General features: G+C 44.0%; 1 protein-coding gene across 2 annotated transcripts in view; it reads right to left on the reverse strand.

Annotated features, from left to right (window-relative positions):
- The window catches only part of MPP7 (MAGUK p55 scaffold protein 7), a 290,474-nt gene that overhangs the window by 14,502 nt on the left and 248,436 nt on the right, over window positions 1–27,536 (reverse strand). For both annotated transcript variants that reach the window (XM_080812558.1, XM_080812557.1), the window contains one exon: window positions 5,580–5,660. In XM_080812558.1, the coding sequence (XP_080668684.1) occupies window positions 5,580–5,660 (81 nt within the window). The remainder of the gene's footprint in view (window positions 1–5,579; window positions 5,661–27,536) is intronic.

Consider the following 27,536-nt stretch of genomic DNA (forward strand, 5'->3'; position numbering starts at 1 on the left):
AGTTGCTGACAAAAAAAGATTTAAAATATTCCATAAACGGAGCTGATAAAGATGCACAATGTTTGAGAGGCTTGCGTCCAATTTTGGAAGAAGTTCTGTGGGTAAAATACTATCCAACAGCACTGCCTGCTACAGAGAAACAGTTCATGAATGGAAGAGTTTACTGATGCGCCAAACCTCACCGTCGTCCTGTTTTAAGAAGTTCCCACAGCCAACCCCTCCTTCAGCAGCCACTACCCTGCTCAGTCAGCAGCCAACCCCCTCAAGACAAGACCCTCCCCCAGCAAAAATAGGACAACTCACTGAAAGCTCAGAGGATGGTTAGCATTGTTTAACAACCAAGTATTTTAAAATTAAGGTGTGTACATTGTTCTTTCAGACATAATGCTATCGCACACTTGAGAGACTACAACATAAGCACAAATTTCATTTTTTCTAAGAATAATTTTTATATGTACTGGGAAGCCAAAAAATTCATTTGAGCTGCTTCATTGTGCAGGATTCATTTTATTGTGGTGGTCTGGAACTGAGCCCATACTATGCCTGAGATAGGTCTGTATCACACGGAGAAAAATTTAAAAGGCTGACTATACCAATTATTGGCAAAGCTGTAAAAAACTCGATCTTGCACACACAGCTAGTGGGTTGGAAAATGGTATAACCATTTGGAAAATGGCTTGGCAGTCTCTTAAAAAATTAAATATGATCCAGCCACTCTACTACTCCTTATTTACCCAACAGAAACAGAAACATATATGTTCATCAGAATATCTAGCTTATGGGTTTATCTGTAATAATCAGAAATGGGGAGAAACCCCCAAGTATCCATCAGCAGGTAAATGGATGGATAAAGGAATTAGAGTATTTCCATACAGTGGAATACTACTGAACAATGAAAAGGATGAATTGCTGATCTGTGAAACCACGTCGGTGAATCTCAAACTCAACCTGGGTGAAATAAGCCAGGCAAAAAGAATTTGGGAACATACTGTAGAATTTTATTTATATAAAGTGCTAGAGGAGTCAAACAAATCTATAGTTTCAGAGTATAGATTCATGGTTGCCTGAATTCGGGGTAGAAGGATGGGTTACAAAAGGCATGGGGAAATTTTTTTGGAGAAGAAATGTTCATTATGTTGATTGTGGTGATGATATCATATGTGTCTATGTATATTAAAATTGACCTAATTATACCTTTTAAATATGTGCAGCTTATTTATTTCAATTAAATGTTAGTAACATAGAAAAGGAAAACTGAGGGAAGTGGGAAAAAAAGAACTCAATACAAGAAATATTTATACTTTATAAAACCTGATTAAATTATATCCAAAATTTAACTGACCTCTATTTAGTTACCAAGCATATTTTAATACAACATTCAGATCTCCTGAAACAGTTTTTCATATTTCTGCTGGTAAAACACCAAGAAGCTATGTTATTTTTTTATGAAGTGTCACACCTTTTGCAGGAATAGCATGAAATACTAATAAATTTAATTCTATCATAAAAGCCAAGAATGAATTCCACAACAGAAATAGACTCTATTAAGTGTATATAACATAATACACATCCAAGAGTTTGAATGATATTAAAATTAGTATGATGCCCTGCTTTGGAATTTAGGGTTAATACTCACTTATTACTTCTTCAACAACTTCATTTTTGTTTACTGGTGTTCCTTTAGCAAATAGTAAGCTTCATAAAAATGTATTGTTGAAAATCAAAACTGAGAATTTTATGTGCATTAATTGGTTTCTGATGAACTGAGAAAAGGTTCAACTGAGGAAAAAACCTTTATCGACTGTAATGGCAGGACACTCTGAAAATGCAGCCCACAGTTTTAAGGATCACCACCCTGACATACGGAGTCCCCTAGGGAGGGTTAAAAGTAGAACTACATCAAGTGGACAAGACATTTATGGCACTGCTAAACACATTTAAAAGAGAACATATCTACAGAGTGTTTGCTTTATCATGAACACCCCAAATTATCCAGGCCTGGCGTAACTCTACCATTGAAGAATTTTAGTGTTAACTGCAGTGAGGGTCCACAGGAATCGCACGAACTCATTCTCAGTGAGGAATCCTGAATAAGGGACCTGGGAATTCTCAAGAGAAGGGAACTCAAAAGGAAAGGTGGACATATTAACTACAATGCAGGCCACTATCTCCCTATAGTTCACTGAGTACCCACTATGTCTACAGTGTAAGACAAACATCCAACAAATATGAGACACACTCCAAACTCCACCCTCTTCCCCTGCTTCTAACAAAATTCCCAAATAACTTCCATGGTGAGATAAGAAAAAAATTTTTAATTGGTACCTTAGTTTTTATATATATATTTTAGAAATCTCAACTGAGGTTTTCTATGGACAAAGAAGTGTTATAGAACACGAGTTCCTTGAACCTATGAAAACATATAACTGTGATATATGCCTTCATGAGAAACCACAAAGTGATTAACAGGTGCGGTCGGCTATGAGTGCCCAAATTCCAGACCAGAAAGACTTTGGAAATCTATCAAGTCTTTGACATCTACTGCAATACTTTCTGCTAACTACTTTATTTTAATTTACTGAGACAGCCTTTTGAAAGGCTGGTTATATTAATAGTCACTTAAATTTTTTGATGATAAACTAGAGCTTTAAAACAGTGTTGATGCTGCTCATCGAGGATGAAATTTGCCAGAGACACAAAGCAGCAGCAAAGAGACCTCGGCCAACACCTTTTTTTAAAGCGACTTGGAATGTGTAACGTGGCAACATAGATATTTCGTAAAGATCATAAAATTGTTCTGCCATTTTAGCCCCAAAGCAGCAGTATTTACCTCATTTAGCATCCCTTTAAATAATTTTTTAAAACTGCAGTAATTATAGAGTTACAGTAAGTTGCAAAAACAGCCAGAGAAGATCCCATGTAACCATCAGTCAGCTTTCTCAGAAAAAGAAAGGTGTTCATCTTCCCTAACTGCGGTGCAGTCGAGACCAGCCCATCGACATCAGCAAACCACAGCGAACTAAAGTACCAAGTAGTTCTTTTTAACACTCAAAACCCTGAAGTAAGATACACGGAAAAGTTCACACCTAAGCGTGGTGAGTTTTCACAGATGGAACACACCCGCGTGAGCCGCCCTCTACCGCGACGCGGCACATGGTCCCACTCCGGAACCAGCCTCCCGGTTCCTGGGAGCAAACGTTAGCCCTGCTTGTGCGATGCCGGCAACCACTGGGCCGTGGGCATATCTCTGTGTCTCCTCCACTCCCTGAACGTGTTTGGGGGATTTGTCCTACTGCCACCCTGTAGCCGCGAACTGTACCCTGCAGTCCTCCGCTGTGTGAATTTGCCATCACGCCCCTATCCAACCACTGCTGCTGGGCACTGGGTCCTCTCCAGAGTGGGGCTGTTGTGAACAGGGTTTCCAGGACTATCGGCTGCGGACAGGAGTGGAATTGCGAGGTCGTGGGGTAGATGTTGGCTCAGCCTTAGTGGATACGTGGTAGATGCTTAGTTTTCCAGAGTGTGTGACATTAATTCACACCCTACCCCCGCAGTGTGTGAGAGTTCCACCGCGCCCCGCTGTTTGCAACTTCCCCATTCTGGTGGAGATTTAGTGCATCTGGGGGAAAGACTGATAGCTAAACATGGAACAGAATACTGGCAGAGGAATCAAAGCAGTAATTTTTCTCTAGATAATCAAGGATCACCTGGAGTATTTTACAAAGCAAAACAATCTAAAATTCCAACACCGTTCTTAAAATATATTCTTCTATAATTAATGGAATCATCCTGAGTTGATGCTATGGCTGTTATTTTCCAAAAATGTCTTGGGTTATGAGTCACTGGGGATACATAAAATAGATTTTCAGGCATTCTGTCAGGTTTCCTGAAGGAGGATCTCTTTGGAAAGGCCTTGGAATCTTTTCCTAAGAAGCCCGAGAGATTTTTATCATCAGGCGAGTCTGGAAAACACAGCTCTGTGGGGATCCTCTGACATTAACACCTGTTTAAAAGTGAATCTGAGTGGAAAATCACTCTTTCGGGGATTTCGTTGGAGAGTCCCAGGCCCAGAACTTTTCTGGATATTGTCAATTTCTGTAACAACCTCAGAGGCAAGTGTTGGATAGATCGAGGCCCAAGTACGCTGCCCTGGGTCCTCGAAGAACACCGAAACTATCATAAAGGCTTATGTCTGAGAGACAGTCTTATGGGTATTTATCAACTTCCAAATAAATCGATGTTCATTACAGACTGTACGACAATAAAGAACATCTGTAGTTGGAAAAGACTGTGTAGTGTTGTCTTGGAGGAGGGACGTGAGAAGTGCAGTCATGGTGGGTGCAAGTATGACAAGGACAGCTCTGAGTTAAGTCCCTGCTTCCCTCCTCTATGGCAGGTGGACGTCGCCCCGTGGTTGGGACGATGAAATAAATCAAGACATATAAAGGAGATGAATACACGGCAGGAAATTCATACATGCATTTTTTCCCCTTTGTAATCTGTTTTTCCACCCTCCAGGTGCTTTGTAACTGCTTTCCAGTAAGACAGACAATTGTTTTGTAAAATTCGTGAATTACCTGTATATTGCAAGTCAGCTTTTGCAAGAGAGGAGAATAATTAAAGTTAACAAAAAAAAAGGGGGGAAAAAACACTGTTTAATTCCACATCTCCACATTTTTCCTTTCCTTTCATCTCTGTTGGTGGAAACCAACGGCCCTGTAACGTATGGCTGAAAATGACTATAAACAATAATTTGGAAAAATGCAGTAACAAGGAGTAACTTGAGGTAATAGAAAACTATAATTTTAAAATAAAGTTGAACTCTTCCAAAACTAGAGAACACTGCTCAGGGCCATATACAAACAGTTGTGTTTTTTGTTTTGTTTTTAACAGTACCAAAACCACTTGAAAAAGCCAACATTTCAATTTTAGCCTTTTAGACGGCTTTCTAACATCAACATATTAAGTAGTCAAATGGCATTTATTCTGGAGATCAAAATGCTTCCAGCATCACATTTCACTTGTAAGAAAGCCTATGAAAACCTCTTTTATAAAAATAGATCTAATTCTGTATACTGAAAAGAAACCCACCATATTTGGATTATATGGCCATGAAAGGCCCATTTAACACCATCTGCCAATTACTACATATAAAAAGTAATTAAGAAAGGCTTCTATTAGAAGAGGCCTCCTTCGGTTCTCTGTGGTTTGGGCCTTCTGATCTTAAACCTGGTGAAAACCTCTGGAAAACATTAGCACTTATTTTAGGAAGTCAAAGAGTCAGGCTTTTATTTAGGAGAAAATTTGTAAATACTAATTTAGTGTCATACGCGTATTAAAATTCACCATAAAAACAGAGCAGAGAAGCTGTGATTAACAAACGTCCTGCCAACGGTCTCTGCAGTCTGGGCAACCCCTTCACTCCGTGCCTCAGTTTCCTCCACTCTCAACGGCGGAGAGTGTCACTGCCCGCTTGCTACGGCTGTCGGGCGTCCCGAGGCTAAAGGCAGGGAGCCGCGCGGGGGCCACCCACGCTCCATCGGGAGGAGCGATGGCTACCGCGGGCGCAGGGGACTTACGGGGCACTGTCACTCCGTAGTGCTGGGTGTCGCTGATGAGCAGCTTTCGTTTCAGTTCATTCAGACCTACTCCCACGGGACCTGAAAAACAGGAGAATATCAACGCATTACGAAACAAAACACCGTAAGAACACGTCTATACCGGGAGACACTGAGAACACGGATCCCGCTTGGCTTCCCACGTGGAGAGTATCTCGGGTTCAGTCGGACCTACAGAAGAGCTAGGTCTTCTGTTGCTTTTTTACTATGAAAATTTAAACCCCTGCCTCTCCACTACAAAGGTGAGAAATACTGATGTCTTCGGTGAAACATAAGCGTATCCGAGTCTATCCCCCAGAAGAGCCTAAAAAGGTACGTTCGCCCGAAGACACCAGCCGTTTCAATTCCGGATGTCTTTAGGGCTTAATAAAGGAACATCCTAGAACGTTAACTTCACTTAATGATGCATTTTAAATTTGCAAAACCGTCCGCCACGTGTACCTCGGTCAAGGTAACTCCCCGCAGCCTGGGCTTCCCGGGGGTCCTTCCGCGCAGGCCGCAGGTGTCCGTCAGCGTCTGCAACCGACAAGGGACTGCGGCGGCGGCGGCGGACCACGGCGAACCTGCCCCCGAAGACAGTCACTGGGTGGAAAGCGTCACACAAAAGGACGAAGAGACTCGGGGCGAAACAAAAAGCGGCTTCTCGGAGGAGTCCCAAAACAAGCCAGAAAGTCACAAGCCCCGAACGGTTAGCGTCTCGCAACTCTGCCATCAGGCCCCATTTATGGTGCGGGCGCTGGGCAGAAGGCAGGCTGCGGGCCCAGACGGCCTGGGTCAGAGTCCCCCCCCTGGCGATACCGGCTGCCCCGGTCTGAATGTGTGCCCCGTACCCCCAAGTAGGAAGCCCAGCGCCCCAGCCCGGGAAGGCTGCCTTTCCGCGGGAGCCTAGGCCGTGAGGGTGGAGCCCCCGGGAAGGGCTCCGTGCGCTTGTGGAAGAGCTTCCGGCACGTGGGGACCCCCAGCTGCGGGTGACCTGGGCGAGGGCCCTCGTCCGGCCGTGCTGGCTCCTTCACCGCCAAGTGCCCAGCCTCCAGGACTGTGACAAGTCAATTCCCGGCGCGGACAGGCCACCCCAGCTGGGGTATGTCGTTCCGGCAGCCCTGGGGGGCTACGCCACCGACGAAGTTAACGTCTTTGAACCTTGATTCGACTTCATGCTAATTCGGGAAGTAATCACGCCCCCTCTCTCGGGAAATCCATGAACCCAGGCCTTCGTGTTCATTCCCTCCCTACTTCCTCTTCTGGGCTTTGAGAAGAACAAGGCTTTTGTGCTGGACAATGAGGAGCAGGCAGGTGGCCAGAGAAGAGACTGGTGGGCCTCCTGGGTGGAGGGAAACGTGAGTAAAGACGAAGGGGCAGTTGGGCTGTGCTTTCCTTGCTTTACCAACACTTTTAGGACCATCCCTGTCCTCCTTTCTGGTCACTCACTAACACCTTCCATCTTTCCAGGAACTGCTGCCGAGTACCAACCCTGGCACTCCGCTCTCCCTTTTTACAGTAAATACTCTGTAATATCCCATTTATGCCCTGAGATGGAATTCAGAGCTAATGTCACACACTAGCCCTCCAAATTAAATAAAATACCCTCACCGTAATACGTGAGAGATAAAAAAGTACTTATAACAAAGCAGTAAGTACTTCAACATGTAATTCCTTGGACATGACTAGAAAACCTAAGGACATCGGGTGTTCGCACCCACCTATACTAAGGCTGGATTTCAGAGGATTAAGCTCAGGAACCATCCTGTACGAGGAAGTACCTGAAAACGGAAGCCCAAAGGTACAGGAAAGAAGGAGAATAAACCTCAGCAACTGGACAGGAAGGACAAGGGAAACTTTCTGGAATACGGGAAGGGCAGGGGGAAAGAGCCTCCGTTGAAACAGAGGTAACAGGTCAAGACTATCGAAGTGAAGAAAATGATACTTTTGCAAATGGCCCTCACTTTACATATAAGTATAGTATAAAAATATGCGATGGGACAATGCTTCACTGTCCCAGAAGGCAGACCTCTTATCTTCAAACCCAACTCTACGCTGAACTGTTCGGTCTCGGAATGTCTATTACAAACATTTAAGAGAGAGTATGTGGGATGCAGAAATGGCACGTCTACGTTCCTGACCCCCTCAGCCATTTGGATTTTAAAAAAGAGTAAATGCCCATATGCTTCCCAGTGGGCAGTGCTGCCCCTCTCAAGAGTCATCGTTCTGAGACATGAGCCCCCGGCTCTTGTCATTCTCTGCACTTCAATTCCTGCCATGGCCTTGGGTGACTCAGCATCCACGTGACTACCTTTCCAGGCTGCCATGTTCACCAGCCTCCTCAGCTGCCCCACACCTGCTCACCAGCCACTTCAACCCCCCATCACCAGCAGCCAGAGAGCCTTCTAAGGAGCTCTTCTGATCCTGTCACTCCCTCGCTTAACATTCTTGGAAATGTAGTTTCCAGAAGCTCTTCTGAAAAAGATTAAAATTGTCATGTGTTTACCAAGGCTCCACATGACCTGGTCCCTGCGTCTTCCTCCTGCTCGAAGCATGTGCCCAAGCTCCCTCCTTCATCTGGAGCCTCAGTGAGTTCTGCTGTGTCAGAGCTTGGCTCAAACAGATCTTCCTCAAGCAAGTCTGCAAGACTGTCCTGACCCTGTCAACCTTGTTTTTCATTTTTAAGTTTTCAGAGCAACCCGTACATCTTCCCAATACTTAAAAGTCGTAACTCAGCAACTGGGTAATACACTGCTTCATGGCCTGTCTTTCCCACTAGACAGAGGCGCCATGAGGGCAGGAATCCTATTATGTCACTTACATCCCCAGAAGGCAACCCTCAATAAAAATCTGTGGAATGAGTGCAACTTCTAGCGTCACACCATCACCACCTCATCCACCCCAGAGAACAGAGGCCAACAAGTAGAAAGGTCTTCGAAGTCCTTTCTAGAAACTTCTATATCTAAATCCATCTAGACCATCATCTAGATGCTTCTCTGCAGTCATACTCTCTTACACCTTCTCTCAGAGATCAGTCTTCCTGAATCTTTACCTTTTACAGCTAGCTCATTTCTGTCAGCATTTAAAACGAATAAATTCTCTCCTACCTTAAAACAATAACAAACTTCCCTTCCCCTTAAGATGTCCCTCAGCCACTGCTCCCTCCTGTTCCCGCCACCCTGGGTCCGGCTTCTGCCACTTGTCATGGGCATCTCACATTCCTCCTCCACTGCCTACAGAGTCAAAGAGACATCATCTGACACACCAAGGTTTCCATGCGGCAGACATGCATTACAAGGTTAACATAAACCATTACTAATTCTCTGGGATTGATCTCATGACCCTGAGATCACGATCTGAGGCGAAACCAAGAACTGGATGCTTAACTGACTGAGCCCCCCAGGTGCCTCTACATGTGCTAATTCCTGTTTGTTGTTTCAGCTTAGATACACTTTAGGGAATCTGCTCTAAATACTTTAAGATGGGTTTAGTACCAAGTTCATGCGTCCTTTGCTCCCAATTCAAAGGACCAATCACACTATGCTCTGTTTACCTGTCTCTGTCCTCCCGACAGACTGGGAGCTCTGTGAAAGCAGGGGTGTCACCTGCTTGTTCACCAGCTGGCAAACGGCAGGCACTCGTTAGTTAGTTTTACTCATTTCAATTACACTCAGTAATTGTGCTGTTCTGGAGGTAAAACTATCTACTGAATGACCAAAGGCATGGGAGCTGCACGTACTTAACCGCATCTGCATCTAGAAGGCCTGGGCATGATGATGAGGGATTATGCTCATGGTCCCTAAGAGGATTTGGTGGAGCTTTCATTTGAACTTGGCTCTCTGGATCTTAAAGTACAGAGAAGCAGCGGGAAAGGTGATGATTGGGCTTTGGACCAGCAAGTTTCAAGGAAGGGAATCTATCGCCCACGTCTGAGAAGGCCTGCGGTATAACAGAGGGGACAAGGCGAGCGTGCCCTTGTGAGTGCAGATGCAGCAGCAAGGACCACGAGGAGAAACGAGATTTTGACCGACTGCAAAATGCCAGGCACCGTATGGGGTGCATGTATCTGACCTACTCTGAAGGTACCAAAAATATTTAAAGTGCTCAAACTTACTCTTCAGTAGAAAATGAAAAAGAAAAACAAGGAGAATTACAAATGGAGCTGTGTTCTCTGTACAGATGCAGACTCAGTTACACACACTCGAAGAAAAAGACAGAAGCGAATAAAACACTCAAACTTAAAGAGCATGTCCGGGCCTGCCATGCCCACTCCCAGTCCCAGCACCCAGGGCTAAAAGGGTGACGTGAATTTACTTTTTTTTTTTTTTTTTTAAGCAGGTCTCGGCTCTGGAGTGCTTCCCAGAGTGCGAGATACTTGCTGAGTGAGAGTCTAGCTTTTTTTTGTTTTCTTTTTTTCGTTCTTCTACTACCCAATGCCAAAAAACACAATGATTTATTTTAACTCTGGAGGAAAAAACTAGATGTGTTTGAATTGGGGGAGGGGGGTGTATGCTGTCTCTAATAGGATACCCTGACATTCTGACTGTATTCACTTTTACCCCTTTATATAATCTGTGTCGGGAGCTTGCTTCACTGCACTCTCATGGGATATGCCAAGAATGTTCAGTGGCAAATGATTTTGTTTGAAAAATTTTTACTAGATTTGAGGTCATCATCTTCAAAGGTGGGAGTTTTCTTACAAAAAAGGTTAAAATAGGGATACGATTTCCATTATTCTTTTTTTTTTTTTTTTAAGATTTTACTTATTTGTCAGAGAGACAGAGTGTGAGACAGAGCACAAGCAGGGGGAGCAGCAGGCAGAGGGAGCAGCAGACTCCCCTCATCGGGCTGAGCAGGGAGCCCGATGCAGGACTCAATCCCAGAAAACTGGGATCCTGACCTGGGCTGAAGGCAGCCGCTTAACCTACTGAGCCACCCAGGCTGCAATGCAGTTTCCATTATTCTTACTACAAAATTATCCCGAAGGCCTCCAAACAGCATTTTCCCTGACAAGCTCTTGGATCAATTCTGTCATCCACATTGGTGAAGTTCTAGAATTGTTCTTTTTGGATCTTAATCTTTTTTTTTTTTTAAGATTTTATTTATTTATTTGACAGACAGAGATCACAAGTAGGCAGAGAGGCAGGCAGACAGAGAAGGGGAAGCAGGCTCCCTGCTGAGCGGAGAACCCGATGCAGGGCTCGATCCCAGGACCCCGGGATCATGACCGGAGCCGAAGGCAGAGGCTTTAACCCACTGAGCCACACAGGCGCCCCTTGGATCTTAATCTTAAGATCACCACTGCGCCCATACCCTTGCTCTCCCATGAACAGGTGTAAGTTCACGGCCCTTTCGGGTGGCTGCTCTGTGTTTAGGATACAGGATCTATTCACACCGCAGGCCACTTTCGGGATGCAGACTGAGTTAGGCTCCTTCTGCAACGGGAGAGACTCGCTTCCCCTTCCGTACAGCAGCTGTTGCCACAACTGGTGAAGTACACACACATATGTATGTAAGTTGTTTTCAGTTGTGCTTGTTAATGCTTAAAGAGAAAGAAAGGAGATAATCTAAATAGCACATATTTAAATCACAGACAACAGGCTTTGGAAAAAGAGAAATGACGACACACCAAGGTTTCCATGTGGCAGACGTGCATTACAAGGTTAACATAAACCATTACTAATTCTCTAAAGATCCCTGCGAGGAGGACAGCACCACCCTCATCTTACAGATGAGAAAACGGACCATGAGAGGTGAAGGAATTTCCCTAAGGTTACACACATCTGAAGGGTGCCTCAGTGCATGTTCAAAAGCCTTGTCGGACTCAAAAGGTCTGTGTTCTTCCCATCCTGCCTTTCGTCTTATCCAAAGAATGTCCGTAGGATACAAACTCGGGAAGCCGGTTACCCACTGATTCTGCCTGTGACCCGTGGCTTCAGTCCTTCACCCCGTTTCCAAGCCACCCCACACCTTGGACAGTACGGACAACCTGTGCTCATGGATTACACAGACACCGCGGCTACAAAGTGGAAGTCAGATCTGGGGATCTTAAAGTTCGTTCTGTGCAGAACCTCGGAAAAGCCGATATGGAACTGACTGAAGACAATGTGTGCTAGGCCTGGCAGACATACACACGGCGTGCGTGCCAGCATTCTAGATTTGGGGCAAAGGAAATCAAATACAATGATGATAGGTAAGTCAAAGCCCAAAAAAAAAGCACCTTAAAAAACCATTTTTGAGTTCATTAATTTGAAATTCAGGCAGTGAACTAAAATTAATGTTTTGCTAGCTTGAAAGTAACACAGAAGCATGTTTCTATTAAAACCAAAACATGTAAATAAGTAGGTTTCTTTTTTTTTAATTCCATAAGAATTTACAAAATCAACTTTGTGTGCAAATGCAAGAAAGAAAAAAGCCATTAATTCCCATTAGTTGATGTTCTTGTAAAAACTGTACCAATTAGATAATTAAGATAACTAGGAAGGCATATTTTTTAAAAGCTTTTGTACATTTAATTAGTAACTCCTTCCTGAAAGTAAGCAAATGTGTTGTGTGTGATTTTATATAAAGGTTCATTCATTTCAGCCAAAGAAATACAGCCCATTTAGGGAGTCAATAGTGATGCTCTTAAAGTTTCTGTTTAAAACTTTACACATAAGGAAATATTCACATTAAACTAAATGCAAAAATGCCTTCATTTTTATCTTAAAAAGATTTTGTAAAAATCTATATGCAAATTCTCAGCCTTTGTTTATGTACAGAGGAGAAGTAACACATAAACGCCTTTGCCCCAAATGACCTCTACCTCTGTTGACATTATTGACGCATTATCCACGTAATTCTAAGGCACTGAATGTTTTCACTGTTGTATTTTCAGATTTTCTTTTTATTCCATTTCATAACAATCTTTAGGGATGGAAAACAAGAAATAGGTTTTTATTGCTATGCTACCATAATATACTTTAAAAATTAATTCATACAGTTGACACACAGAAGTTTTTCGTTCTATAGACATGTTCCCTCCAAAAAAATCTACTTTCTGAATCTGAAACAGACATATACAATTAAAAATAAAAAAAAACTGAAATGAGTGGAGAAAGCACTGAAGAAAGAAAACCAGTGTCCACAGCAGCAGTCTGAAACTGTAGGTACAGGGAAAGAATGCTCGAAAATATGGGCATAGTGTTCTCATACTAAAAAAAAAAAAAAAAGAAAAGAAAAAAGAAATTTATGGACATGCTCTGTGGTATTGTACTTGAAGTTTCAACCATCTACTTATTTATGTTAGTGCGGACCCTGAGTGAATACCTACCAGAGCAACAATGTACTGCTACTGTGAAAATTATCTGATTGAAGTCAATGAAATGTGATATATTTTATTTATTTAATTTTTTTTCTGAAAGAGAGAAAAACAGAGAAAACCCCTGAGTGGGGCAGAGGGGCAGAGAGAGAAGGAGAGAACTGTAAGCAGGCTGCACACGCAGCACAGAGCCTGACGTGGGGCTCAACCTCAGGACCCTGAGATCATGACCTGAGCTAAAATCAAGAGTCGGACGCTTAACTGACTGAGCCACCCAGGCGCCCCGGAAATGTGATTTTTTTTTTTTAAGACACTCATGTAGTCTCCAAAAAAACAAAGCAATAAAAACTATAGTAAAGTGAGTTTTATTTGTAAATGTCCAGCACAGAGTTTAATTATATTTTTTTGTTAAGGTGGATAAGGATCAAAATGAATTTAATAATGTAAGTATAGATGAGTGGCACCTTACACAGGAAAGGACAATCATGCCAAAGATTACTGTGCTACTCATCAGTTACCAAAGAAGCTTCTCAGAAAGAGGTAGATACAGGTAGAGGAGATTGGCCAAGTTAGTCGTAACACACGATGCATTCATGTAACAGAACACATTTAATAAAACCCATTCTTGTTTGGCTTTCTGGGCAGCATTCAGTTACATACGGGAGAGAAATCTATGGCTCTGACCGAGTACTATCCGCTTTTGCTCATGATCTTTGTACATCCTGACACAGACATAAAAATGGCGTACTTTGCGAAAGTTCCCCGCGTGGATGTGGTTTTTACTATGTGTTTACCTCCAGTGGGCCTGTCCTGCTTAACATGAAAATTCTTCCACATTTCCCCCCAGACACTTTTATAGTATTGGCCAGACTTGTCCCTCTTACTATCCAGAGAAAAATATCAAAATTGCTGGAGTCTGCACTCAATATCCAAACAGCTTCTGTTACCTGAAAAAACACACTTACTCACTTGATTTATTACAAGACAAATCAAATGAAATCTCTAGGTATCCTTCAGCTCCGACACGTTATAAAAAGTCTACTTATCCTATTGTAGCACTATTATTTTTGTTGCTCTAGGCATAAAATAAAAACCACCATGCTATTATATTTGACTCACAATCTTACAATGATCACAATAGTGGGTGGCTGGATTTTGTGCTCCAGAATGACAAATTTGTTTATAAAACTAAATTTAAAGTTCCCTTAAAATCAAACTATATAGAAAAGATAACAACTTAGCAGTTCGTAACAAGACCTACCAGAGTTCAGGGCTGTTGCTTTCCTAATGGAAGAAAAATCCTATTAATGAAGCATCAATTTGTATGCAAATGTCAAAAAAAAAAAAAAAAGGAAAAAAAGGTAGGAAGCTTGCTGACAGAGCATCATTTTTTCCAAAGTAGCTACTGACACAGACTTCCACAGACTGACTCAAATTCTCATCTCCCCTCTATTTCAGGGGTATGACAAGTCAAAAAAACCAAAAGGTCAAAATAAACCCATTCCTGAGTTTTTTGAAGCTAAGGAGAGGACAGGACACGGGGAGCTTTCTTCAGAGTCTGTTCAAAAATGTGACCTTTTCAACAACGCTACCACAATCTGATTCGAAATCCTGATTCCTCTGAATCTGCCCCGCTTTTCCCGTCTTTCACAGCATTTACCACCCTCGAGAACTGTACGACTGATTTTGTATTACTAATTGATATTAAATCTGTTTTTCTATGTCCTCCCCTTAGAAGGTAAACACCACAAGGGCAGAAACATTCGTGTTGTGTGCGAAGGGACCCTCGTGCCTAGGACAGTGCCTGGCGCGGTCGGCACGCCATAAAAATCAGCTGAATGAACTTAATTGTGGTTTATGCCCAGAAATGAAGCCCGAGTATAAACATTTAAGATACGCCAATGGCATAAAAAAGCCAACTGTGATTCTAATAAAGATCATTTTTACCTCCTGTATACAAGGATTGTAATTTCAAATCCAGCACACATTCATAAATCCAATTATGACTTTTGGGTTTACGGTTGTCTATATAAAATCCTCCAGCACAGACTCTAATTCCTACAAGCCTTCAATCAAAGTTCACCCAAAGTTATGAGAATTTTAATAAACATATTAACATGTATATTCTGTTCTGGGGGCTTGCTTTTCTCTCTGCTTTATGTGCAAGACTTTTTGTTCTGCCATCGTTTTATGGAAAAATGATGACAGTCTTACGAAGGTCTGTTTACCCAGACCGCCTCTACTAAGCAGTCTTCAGACAGCATATGAGATTCGGCACCAACGAGGGCAGAACAGTGCTTAATGCTCGAGCTGGAAATGTGAAATATATAGAAAGATTTATTATTAGTTTCCTCTTATGCCTCATAACCAGACAGAACAAGTCACAAATTGTCTGAATATCCACATGATGAATTTTGCTCTTCTATTGGCTTAAGCTGTGAAGTGTTTTAGTAGCTCTTTAAACACCAAAGCTTTCTCTCCACTCCCTCCCCTACAAACACACAGACACATTATTTGGCTTCATTACTTTCCTTTTTAAAAAGTCAGGTCTCACTTACGATAAAATTTATGCAGAAAAATGTACTAAGTGCCTGACATTTGGTTTTAACATACTCTTGGGAAAATACTTTTAAATGCAGAAAGGAGTAGAACAGAAAATGTCACTACGCTATTTTTTGGTGGCGGAAATGTGGCTTTGGAAGAGTACCTTTACAAAATGAAGAGAAAAAATTAAATACTTGCGAGCAAGGCTCCAAGTTCGCAACTGTCAAAGTTTTGCTAAGTTAACCACTTGGCCTGTTTTAATTTCTTGAACGTTAAGTCCAAGGATAAAAAGCGTGCAATGTTATATAGTAAGAATGTAGAGCAAATAATACCGTGCACCTCTTTAGCAATATTTACCTTACAGTTTCAAGGCAAATACCATTATTCCCAATGGCTTCGAAAACAGTGAGAAAAACAAACGAGGCTTGAGAAGGACCAGGCTGCTTACACTCTACACTCTACACTCTCACACTCTACTCGTTCCATCTTCTTACACATGTGGGAGCCAAGGCACTGCTTCCTTAGCATAGGATTTCTAACATCATGAACAGTTAACAGTTAAGTCAGGAACAATCCAAAATTTTCTAAAATTTGAATCCACTGCTTGGTTACCTCCTGTAGATGATAAACTGCTGAACCATCTAATTTAGCTTCTAAGTGTTTTCAGAGATTGAAAAAATTAGCAGAAGCCCACTCATATATGAATAGTTCACGTTTCTCTTGTTAGTATTTTCAGTTAACAATGTCAAAAAGAGACAAAGGCCCAAAATGGAGTCACTTATGCTAAGCCCACATCGCCAAATCCAGACTTAATACCTGACCTGATCAGCCACAACCTCTCCCAGGAGTGGACTCTTAAACCAGTCAACGTAGGATGACCTGCTCAGCACCAGAAGGTAATCTGCCTGAGAGACCCCTGCCGTCCCCCAAAGGAAGGTGACCATGCTTGAAACAATCCACATTTTCTAGCAACTAGTTTTGCTCCTTCTGCCTATAGAAGTCTTCCATTTCGTACAGCTCTTTGGAGTTCTGTCAGCTAGACGGGATGCTGCCCAATGCATTGAATCGCTGAATGAAGTCAGTAAGATCTTAAAGATTTACTCATTGTATTTTGTTATTTAACAGATTTTGTGGCAGTGGTAGGCTCTGAAGGAAACTTCTGACACATAGGAAGAGATGATGATGAGAAACATAGGTATCTGGGGAGATGATGAGAAACATAGGTATCTGGGGAGATCTGTGAACAGTTCAAGTTCTCTGTTTCTCTGGCTATTTCTGAGGGCCACGGGTAAGCTCCCCCTGGCTCAGGGCTCTACTCTCGTTGCATCAAACTCCTGATCTAACTGGCTTTCCAATCCAAGACTTAGTGGGTTAGCTAGATCTGGCAGATGGTTCTGGCCCGAACTCCAGTCCTAGCCCATATTTAGTCCAGTCTCCCACTGCTGGGGTCTGCTGGTTCTTCCACAGTTCCACCTTGGGACTGGCTGGTGGGTAAAACTAATGCCTCTTCTTTTTCTGGCCCATCTGTCATCACATCTCTTTGCCTACTGCTGGTGCAGTAACATGTGCATGCATGTCTGGCTGATTTCTCAGAAGCCAAAAAGCCACAAACGTGGTAGACATGGATCAGTACTTAATAGCTGTTAGCGTGCCCAACGCCTAACTCTGAGACTCCCATGTTAGGATAGGATGATCATGGAATGGCATAGACTGACCCCAGGTCAGCAGTAAACCTCAAGAAAATTTCTTGTGCAGGGAGGCACGCTGTAAAATGCCACGCGATCCTCAAGCCAGTGGCACATCCCTCTGAGCTATGAGTTTGGCTCGGGGAGACCCAATGGCTTAGCTAAAGAAGTGAGATTCCTAGATTCCAAAGAGCGGAGTATGCCACATCCCAGCACACCTGCTTATTCTATGTCTAAAGAACTACGGTCCCAGAAGCAACAGACAGCCACAAAAATGGCAGCTCTTACTAAAGACAACCCAGAATTACAATGGCCATTATGGCGGCGCATTCCAGTTGGACGAGACCATTCACTTAGGAAGTACGCTTGAAAGCAAAGGTCTCCAAATCAAACAAACAGAATGGGAATACCTATTTTAACTGGTGCAGAGAAGCTTCCAAAAGGCTTCAAGATGCCAAAATAGATTCATTGAAAAATTCATAGCAAAAGACTAATGAAGAATTAAAGACACAGAGATCCCTACAACAAAAGACTGACATAAGGCCTACTGCTCCCCTCTACCCTCCTTTACCGCAGCACTCATGTCCTACTAACTTTCTATCTGAACTGCCCTTCCACCCTGAGAGACTTACGTAATTATATTTTAAAATAAAACCCCCCAAGGCTGCAGGAGATCCTCCTCAGGCATCTTTCACTCCTTGGTCAAAACCAAACCAAAGTAATGCCCACAGTTAAAGAATTTCCTATACTTAAAGAGAAACCCCAAAAGTTTTCTAAAGAATTGAGTCCTCATCACGGACTATGACCCCACGCTGCCAGATCTTTGGACACATTCTGGTGGGACTAGATGAAGCCCAAGAATGGACATGAGAAGCAGAATGGCACAACCCCAAGGATATTTGAGATCTACATCACGCTCCCGTTATGGACCAGAAAAAAATTGCAAAATAGCAACAAATGTTTTATTTTTATTTTTATTTTTTTTAAAATATTTTATTTATTTATTTGACAGAGAGAGATCACAGTAGACAGAGAGGCAGAGAGAGAGGGAGAGAGAGAAGCAGGCTCTCTGCTGAGCAGAGAGCCCGATGCGGGACTCAATCCCAGGACTCTGAGATCATGACCTGAGCTGAAGGCAGCAGCTTAACCCACTGAGCCACCCAGGCGCCCAGCAACAAATGTTTTAGAAGCCATTCCTAGAGTCTTTGCTGACCACATTGACGGATCTATGATCCAAACATGCCAATAAGATGAATCTGACAGGTTCTAAAGCCCGTGTGCAAGCTCTCTTCCTACGGCTTCTAGGTTATACACCATAACACACCCAGCATGGTCTAGTTGCCCTATTTGTAAATGGATTATCTTCTGTGATTAGTGGATTGATAAATAAGACATAAACAGGATGCAAGGTCATTGATTTGACTGAACTTGTGATTCGAACTCATGATGACTTTGAAACAAGACAAAATCAAAAGTCCACCAAGTTATTACCTTACAGCTACAAAAGCTACAAACTAGGCACCCGAAATAGTACCTGGCACACACCCCCGCCCCCACCTGCCTATTACACCCTCTTAGGAGTCTCATCAAAACACTAGACCAGGGCCCCTGGGTGGCTCAGTTGTTTAAGTGTCTGCCTTTAGCTCAGGTCATGATCCCGGGGTCCTGGGATCGAGTCCCACAAACACTGGGCTCCCTGCTCAGTGGGGAGTCTGCTTCTTCCCTCTCCCTCTGCCCCTTCTCCCCACTTGTGCACTCATACTTTCTTTCTCTCTCTCAAATAAACAAAAATCCTAAAAGAACAACAAAAAAACCCTGGGCTGGGGTCAATGTCTCATTTTTATTCAACTAGGGCAACATTCTCCACTTTAAACCCAACTCTCATAGGACAACAAATCCCTTAAAGTGAAAAAGAAGTTTCTATAGTGGGGTATCTAAAAAAATTGAGAGTTTCTAGCTCAACCTGTAGTACAGAGGACTCTGGGACCTTTTACTGAAAAAGTTTGTGTGGGTTTTTTGTTTGTTTTGTTTTGCTACGTAATATAGTACCAGTTAACTTGCGAGGTAGAGATCTCCTTTCTAAAACTGAGATGTTTTCCCTCCAATGGAAACCTCACCTTAGAACTTCCTGATCAACCTGAACCTGATCTTTTATGTCCCTTATAACTTGTCCCTGATACAGAAAAGAAACCATTCCAGCAAAAGATCCCTGATTTATCTGAAGTGCCTGAGAATCTGTGGGCTACTTCTAATACTGACATTGAGAGAACAGAGTACAGGGCCTATAAAAATTCAGATAGACACAACTAATCCTCTTCCAAAATTGCCTCCATATCCACTAAAGCCTGAGGCCATGCAAGACCTCATACCAACAAAACCTTAATCGCTACTCAGGGGCTAATCATTCCCCCGGCCACCCCCTGTGACTGCCAGACTGGAAACCTCACGGGCGGGTTGGCAGTTTGTCCAGGACCTGAGAGTTATTAATAAGGTAGTTATTCCCATTTCCCAGTTGCTCTAAACCCGACAACTTCTTGTCACAAGCTTCACCAGAGTCAAGATGGTTTGCTGCTATGTTCAGCCTTCTTCAGCATCCCCAGAGACCCCAAGAGCCAACATCTATTTGCCTTGATTTGGAACAATCAACACTATACCTGGACAGTCATCTCTCACAGGCTCAGTGGGGCCCCATCTTACTTACCCCAAATGCTCCAGCAAGGTTTAAATCCCCTACAGTTCCCTGGGAAACTGAGCCTTCTAGAGTATGTAGATGACCTCTCACTCTGCCCAATGACCAAACAGGTGTCCATCAAAGATTCCATTCTTTTGCCTCAACCGCTGAAAAGGGACAACTCTAAGGAACAACTACAATCATCTCTAGATATTGTTCATTACCTAGGCCATAATCTAGGTGTTAACGGAATCTGCTATCTCCAAAAAAGAAGTAAACTGATCCAACAATGTCCTAAGCCCACAGCTAAGCAACAACTTCACTGATTCCTAAGCCTGGCTGGCTACTGCAGACTCTGGGCTCCTAATTTTCCTCGACTGACTTCCCCAATCTATGAACTTACTGAACTTTCAATCCCTGAGCCCTTCCTTGGGCAGATAAACACAAGCAGACCTTTATAAGACTAAAACAAGCCCAGAAAGAATTGCCGGTCCCAGGACTACCTAACTGTTCAAAACCTTTCACCTTATTTGTGCATGAAAGAGGTAAGCAAGCCCTGGGAACAACCACTCAAGAACAGGGCAGTGAACACAGACCTACCACCTCTAAGAGCACCCAACTTGATTCAGTTATCTGCGGCCATGCGAACTGTCTTAAGGCTACAACCGCACAGTTAATAGAAGCTTCTACAGATTCAACCCTAGGAAATGACATTTATTTACAAACTCCCTAAATTGTCTCAAGTTTTCATTCTGAATGGACTCAGTTTTTCTCTGCAAGCAGACTCACTTCCTGTAAGATCCTTCTGCTTTTGCCACCCCATCTGCATCTTCAATGTTGCAATGTTCTCAATCCTGACACGTTACTACCCCTGCCTGACAAGGGTGAGCCCCATGATGAGGAGGCACCCCATTTTGTGACACATCCTGATTTAGGAGCTACCTCCTTTGACTAACCCTGATCTAATTTGTCCGTTGATGGGTCATCCGGTAAAAAAGAGAAAGGGAACTTCCAGGATGACAAAAACACTGTTACTACCCAAAATGAAGTACCTGGGAGAGGAAACCTCCCACAAGCTAAATCGGCTCAACAAACAGAGCTTCGTGCCCTCACCCAAGTACACCCCTTATCGAAAGGACTGTTCATAGTCATACAGATAGCCGGTATGCCGGTATGGGATCATCCGTGATTTGAGGATGTTAATGAAACAGAGTAGTTTTCTTATGTCTATGGGGACCCCAATCAAAAATGGACAAGTACAAGGCCTTCTTACTGCTATGCTCTTACCTTGCAAAATTGCTGTCATCAAAATTGAGGCCCACACTAAAAATGGAAACTGGTATCAGAGAAATGCCCTAGCTGACTTTCATGGAATGGGAGCACAACTGAATCTATGAAGTTTGAGGTACATGTGGACAAAGTCCACTTTGCTTCTGCAAAAAAAAAAAGACCTCTTGTTGTAAGACTTTTTGCCTTCATGATGTCTATAACATGGCAACAGTGTGCTCCTGAATCACAGAAATTAAGATGAGAAAACAATGGTTATAAATTCGATGAATGGTTGGGGCAATGGGAAAACTAAGAGGGCTACCAGGTCCTTCTTTGTTCCCTGGCATAACCCATTTTTCAGTTTTTGCATTCCTTTACCAACCATGGTGCAACGAAGATGACTCAGATTATGAACTGACCTTGGTGGGGAGCCTGGTGACTGGGTGTTCTGGAAATGTCTTCAGAGGAAGACAACTCCCCAACCCCGTTGGAAGGGACCTTGCCAAAGGCTCCTGACTACTGACATTGCTGTGAAACTAGAAAGCACTGAATGCTGGTTACATATCTCACAGCCAGAGAATCCTCCACCTGACATCTGGTCTTGTACGGATGCTGGAGACGTCTAATCAAAAAGATGAAGAAAGGGAGCTGACATCATTGTCTGCTTCCACCCGAGATGCCAGATCAAGACTTCATACTTTGACTAAACATGAAACCCTGTCTTCTTCTCTTTCTTTCTTTTACTCTGTCACTGGCCTGGAAAAGTAGCACTATCAGCTGTATCTCCCAGGCCATTGCTAAGGGGGGCAGCCCTTTGTTTTGATGGATTTTGTCATCAAAAACTCTGATCTGCCCATGATGCTAGAGATCCTCCGGTCCGCTCTGTGACCAGATTCTCAGGAGAGTGTGCCAATGAGGCCACGATCAGGAATCCCACCTTAACTCCCGAAAGCACTGCAGAATCTGCGGAAGTGACAGGTGCACAACGGGAATCCTCAGACTCTGCAGCCAAGCTTGCTTCTGATGAGACCACAGCCCCGAGCATCTTTCAGATGAACAAGGAGGTGTCTGTGCTGGGCCAACACCACCTGCTACACTCGGATGACACTTCTGGGGAAGCTGAACTCAGCTATGCAGGATCAGCAAAGAAGCCACTTGGCTCAAGGAAGTGACGCCTTCAACAGGGTCATTTTGGCTTCTTTGACTTTGATGGATTTGTGTCTTAGGGAGTACGGCTCCAAAGTGCACTCCAGACACCAGGAGTTATCCTGCTTATGCGATCACAGGACTCTCCCTGGCGTGTCATATTCTCTCCAAGACTTTAAATGCATGTTCGCAGCTGCTAACCAACATGCAAATGATCTCCCTCAGACCAGAGTGTCAGAAAAGAAAAAAAGACAATGACCAACTTAAAAAAAAATATGTGAACCTGAAGACATGACCTGTCAATACCACAGAGACTCAGCAAAAAATGTCACAACCTGTCATTACCACACAGAGGGTTGAGCAAAATCTAAGAATGTGAGAGCATCAGCTCGGAGTGGGGCTAGTGCCTTAAATTTTGATCGCATCCCTCAGTTAAGCGGGGAGTCCGATCAGAAGTAAATTTTTAAAAAGAGACAACAGGCCCCAAATGGAGGCACTTGTGCTAAAGCCCACATCACCAAACCAATCATAATACCTGACTTAGTTTCCACTACTTCTAGGAGTGGACTCTTTTTTTTTTAAGATTTTCTTCCTTCCCTTCCCCTCTCCCCTACTCCTTTTCCCTTCCCCTTTCTCCTTCCCTTCCCTTCCTATATTTGTGAGAGAGAGAAAGAGAGAGGGCATATGTGTGTGAATGGGGGGAGGGCAGAGGGGAGAGAGAAGGAGAGGGAAAGAACCTCAAGTAGACTCCCTGCTGAGCATGGGGCCCAACCCAGAGCTTGATCCCACGACCCTCAAGATCATGACCTGAGCCGAAACCAAGGGTCAGATGCTTAACCAACTGAGCCACCCAAGGATCCCCCTCCAGGAGTGCACCCTTAACCTAGTCCATCTGGAATTACCTGGTCAGCACCACCTGCCTGACAGATCACCTAAAGGGAGGTGACCTTGCCACAAATAATCTAGTCTTTACCAGTAACTTCCTTTTCCCATCCCCTCTACCTATAAAAGTCTTTCATTTTGGGGTTCCTTTCTATCTGCTGGATGGGATGCTACCCAATCCATGAATCAGTGAATTAAGCCAGTAAAATATTTAAAACTAAGTTCAATTTTGTTTTTTAACAAGACGGAAAAGCGAATTTTTATTAAAACCTTGCTAGGTGCCAGGAATTGGTCTACATACTCACAAATATCATTTCATTCAGCCCTCAAACAAACCCAGAAAGCAGGTGGTCTTATTATCCTCATTTTTCGGAAGAAACTGAAGGCCAGAGAAAAATCTGAAACGTGCAGCTCTCACATGCCTACAAAGAGCAGAGCAGGAGTAGATCGTAGCTTTTCCTTCCCCAAAGGCCATTTATTACCATCTACATGATCCCACTTTACAGGATATAATAAGATGGAGATTTTTCCAGGCAATGAACACTAAACTCCTGATACTCCAGCCATGCCATATACAAGCAGAAAGATTTTCTGAGCAAAGGCTACATAGAAAAAGAAAAGAGCTTTGAAGAAGGACAGTTATATACAATGACCTTGGCTGTCACTGGACAGTGCTATGGAACTGCCACGCTCCACAAAAGGCCACAGCAAGGGTAAGGGTAGGAGTAAATAATTAAAATTACATTATACCAGCAACTGCCCCAGGGAAATAAAATGTAAGGAGCTAAAGAATTTCAAACAGAATTATTTTTTCTCCTACAAAAATAATAATAAATTAGTTGATCACAACAGACAAACCAAGCCTAAAATATCACTGTGCAAATTCTGAAGAGCAGATCAAGACAAAAAACAAAAATTTCAGAACCATTCTTACAGCACATGCATGACACAGCACAAAACTGATGTAAGTGGAAAATCAAAATAAACTGCACCCAGTTCACAACCACTAACAAAGTGAGGTGATGGCAGCGGAACCCATTCAGACACAGCAACAAGCCCCCACCCCGCCCCGCCCCAAGGTGCAGACAGGCGCACCCCACGACACCTGCACAGAACCAGCAGCAACAGGTGAAAAGCAAAACACACTCTCTGATCAACCTGGGCTACAGCAGCATCTGGGAACCTTCTAGAAATGCACAATCTCTGGCCCTGCCTCAGGCTACACCGATCAGAAACCATGCATGGACAAAATCCCCAGACGAGTGGAATGGTGTTAAGGTTTGAGAAGCCCCTGGAGAAAGGGCTGGAGGCTAAGGGGAGAGGAAGGGCTCTTCCGTCTGAATATTCTGAGACTGCCTCCGTCTATACCATCCAGAAACTCCTGAGAGGCTGGGGCGCCTGGCTGGTTAAGTGTCTGACTCTTTTGATTTTGACTCAGGTCATGATCTCGGGGTCGTGAGATTGAGCCCCGAGTCGAGCTTCGTGCTCAAGGGGAAATCTGCTTGAGACTCTCTCTCTCCCTCTTTACCCCTCCTCGCCCCGCCCCGGTACTTTCTCTCTTGAAAATAAATAAATACATTTTGTAAAAACCACCCCAAAGCCTTAAAAAAAAAAACAACCTAAAAAAAACAAAACAAAAAACACCTCCTGAGAGGCAATCTCTGAAACCTGAAGACAGAGCGGACAGTAAGACAGTAAGATTAAGCCCACAGCCCTTCCCCGGTAGCTGGGAGAGTTACCCCAGGTGGGTTACCGAACATGTGAATGGATTTGAGGGGGAAAGGCCAGGAAAAGCAACCAGGACACTTTGGGAAGGGTTGGCACATTTTAAGGAGAGGGCAGGTGAAACGGGAATGCCATGAGCTATGAGGATCTCTGCCCGCACACCTGACCCAGGGAGGCCCACAGCCGAAGGATCCAGCTCAAGGCCCTGAAGGTGGGCGGGATATGCATGAACAGCGGATGCTTCGGGTGGGCTCAGATCTCAATTTTCACAAAATATGGAGGTATTTGGTAGGACACTGAATGGACGGGCCCTAAATCAAAGAGAAAAAATGAAAAGTAGGATATTTAGATCCAGCCAGTGGTGCTGGCACAGCCCTGATTTTATCGACTGAAGCAACATTCCCCAGTGAGATGAGAAAGACGTTAAGGAGGGTTTGAACCACCTCCACTTTGACCTCAGTCTAAGTTCTTCTTTCCAGCTTCTCTCTTAACTCAAGCAAAGGACCCTTGTGGGCAAAGCATCCCATGATGGGAACCCAAACTCCCCCCCGAAGCAGTAAGGACGCCCTGAGCCAGCAAGACCCCATGGGAGTGGTCCCAAGACAATGACGACCTGACCTTCACTGGCCGCCCGCATGGACCCACCAACCTGTCCCACTCTGCCTTACGTGAACCTACAAGTATTTCCAATGCTTTGGAGACCGTTTCTGAGACACAAGTCTGCCGACTTCAGGTGCTGGCCTCACTCAAATCTAATTCCTTTCTTGTTTCACCAGCGCTGGTCTCTCTGTGGATTCTGTCAACAGCGAGCGGCTGCACCCGGTGTGTCTGGGACCCCCGGAGCCGGGTGGCCACAGTTTTGGCGAGCCAGCCAGGAGCTGTACTTCTGACTGGTCCAGCCCCCACGGGCCTCCCCGGGACGCAGCACTTGGCCGCAGGCTCATGGTTTAGTTCCCGAGCCAGGGGCTGCGACAGGTCAGAGTCAGCTACTCCTGGCTAGTCCATCCCGGGCGGGGAGGACAGGAAGTCCTCTGCGGCTGCCAAAACCTGTTTCGTTTCGAGGACTGTCTTTCTTTCCCAGAACTGGCATCAACAGCCTTGACCACATTTGGTGAAACAGAGAAACAACTAAGAAGCAGTAGCAGACCCCAGAGATTTGGCTCCTGCTAAGTCTTGCTGATAAATGCACACCACCTGCCGCCCCTGTCCTTCTCGGGTTCCCTGCTGTTGGGTACTTCTGAACTTCGTAACCCATTTGCTCAGGCTGGTGCAGCATGAGTTGTGACTATGGGTCCCTGTAATTCGTGAAGGTACTGCTGGAAAAAAGAGCGGATGAGAGGTAAAAGGGAAGCCAGGGTCCACATCTGGGGAGATCGCCGTTGAGTTTGTGTGTACAAGACAGAATGCTAACTCTTATCCCCTCCCCGAGCGCCCTAGAGAAAACACTGGCTGACTGGTCTCCTTTTAGTTATAAGCCTATGACTAAGAAGAAAATGAATTTTCATTATAACACCGTCTGACATGAGTATGTTACGCTCAGAGGAAAGATGGCCACTGAATGGCTCTCGGACTCCTTCCTCCCACTTCATTGCCTCTGAACAGGGGGTTTGGCTTGGCTCTCTTAGCTTGTCTAGGAAGCCGTGTGGTTTAGTGGGTGGATACCCCCTACTTTGGGGGAAGAACAAATGCTAACAGGTACTCCGGGCTTCACGTCGTCGCAGCTGTGTTGCTCCTGGGTCCTTCCTGAACCTCTGCCTAGGAAGATTCCTTCTGTTCCCAAAGGAAGCCCATGAGGACCTATTGCGAATTTACGGTGCACAGCGCAGAAAAGCAACCAGAGAGAACAGCTCTTTTGCAGGAGGGAGAGACAGGACATGGAGATAAAGGAATGTTGGTTCAAACTTTAAATTCACCGTCCGCCTTGCTGGTGGGACCTTACACCTCCGCCTCTGCCTTCCCCTCCTCCTGTCTCTGTAGCATCAGCTGCGTGGTTCCCGAGGATGGCTCCTATCCCAGCCTTGGTGCTTCCAAAGCCACCGGCTCCCGCGCCTCCTACCCTCGTTTCAAGGAGCAAAGAGCACCCTTAGCTGTTGAGCTACTTCCTTAGGAGGTTCAGAGGGAAGCACGAAGGCTTCCTGAGGCTCCCCCGGACTTAAACTGCCCACTTCAGATCCTTCCCCAGGAGCCCCAAGTGACACTGACCAGGGGGGAGCAAAATGATGAACTTTTTAGTGGACTTGGATGCCACATATTGGGGATTAAAGCTAATTCAGGATGGTCAGCTTAATTCAAATAGACATGTCTTTAGAGTTATCAGCGTTAATTATAAAACTTGTATTCTACCAAGCTTTACTAAAGGTCACATTCTATACCCAGGTTTACTGAAGGGTATCTCTACTGCTATCTGTCGCAAAAAGAGGACTTAAAACGGTGGTTAATTTGATCTCATGCAGTTTTCATGGGTAATTGTTGAGAGCAAGTAGGCTGAATTAAAAAAAAAAAGGTGTATAGCTTTCAAAATCTTTGTTAAGCTAAAATTTGAAGTTTTGCTCGGTTAAACGATATGTTGGTTTAAACTTCTTGGATATCTACATCTTTTCCAAATAAGAAAAAGTACTGAAATCTTCATTACTGAATATAGGTTTATCTGCTTTGGGCTTCCTGTGATAAGAGAAACTGAAGATAAATTTGGGTCTGCCAGCAAACACATTTTATGC

The sequence above is a fragment of the Martes martes genome, assembly GCF_963455335.1.
Source record: "Martes martes genome assembly, chromosome: 8".
NCBI lineage: Eukaryota > Metazoa > Chordata > Mammalia > Carnivora > Mustelidae > Martes > Martes martes.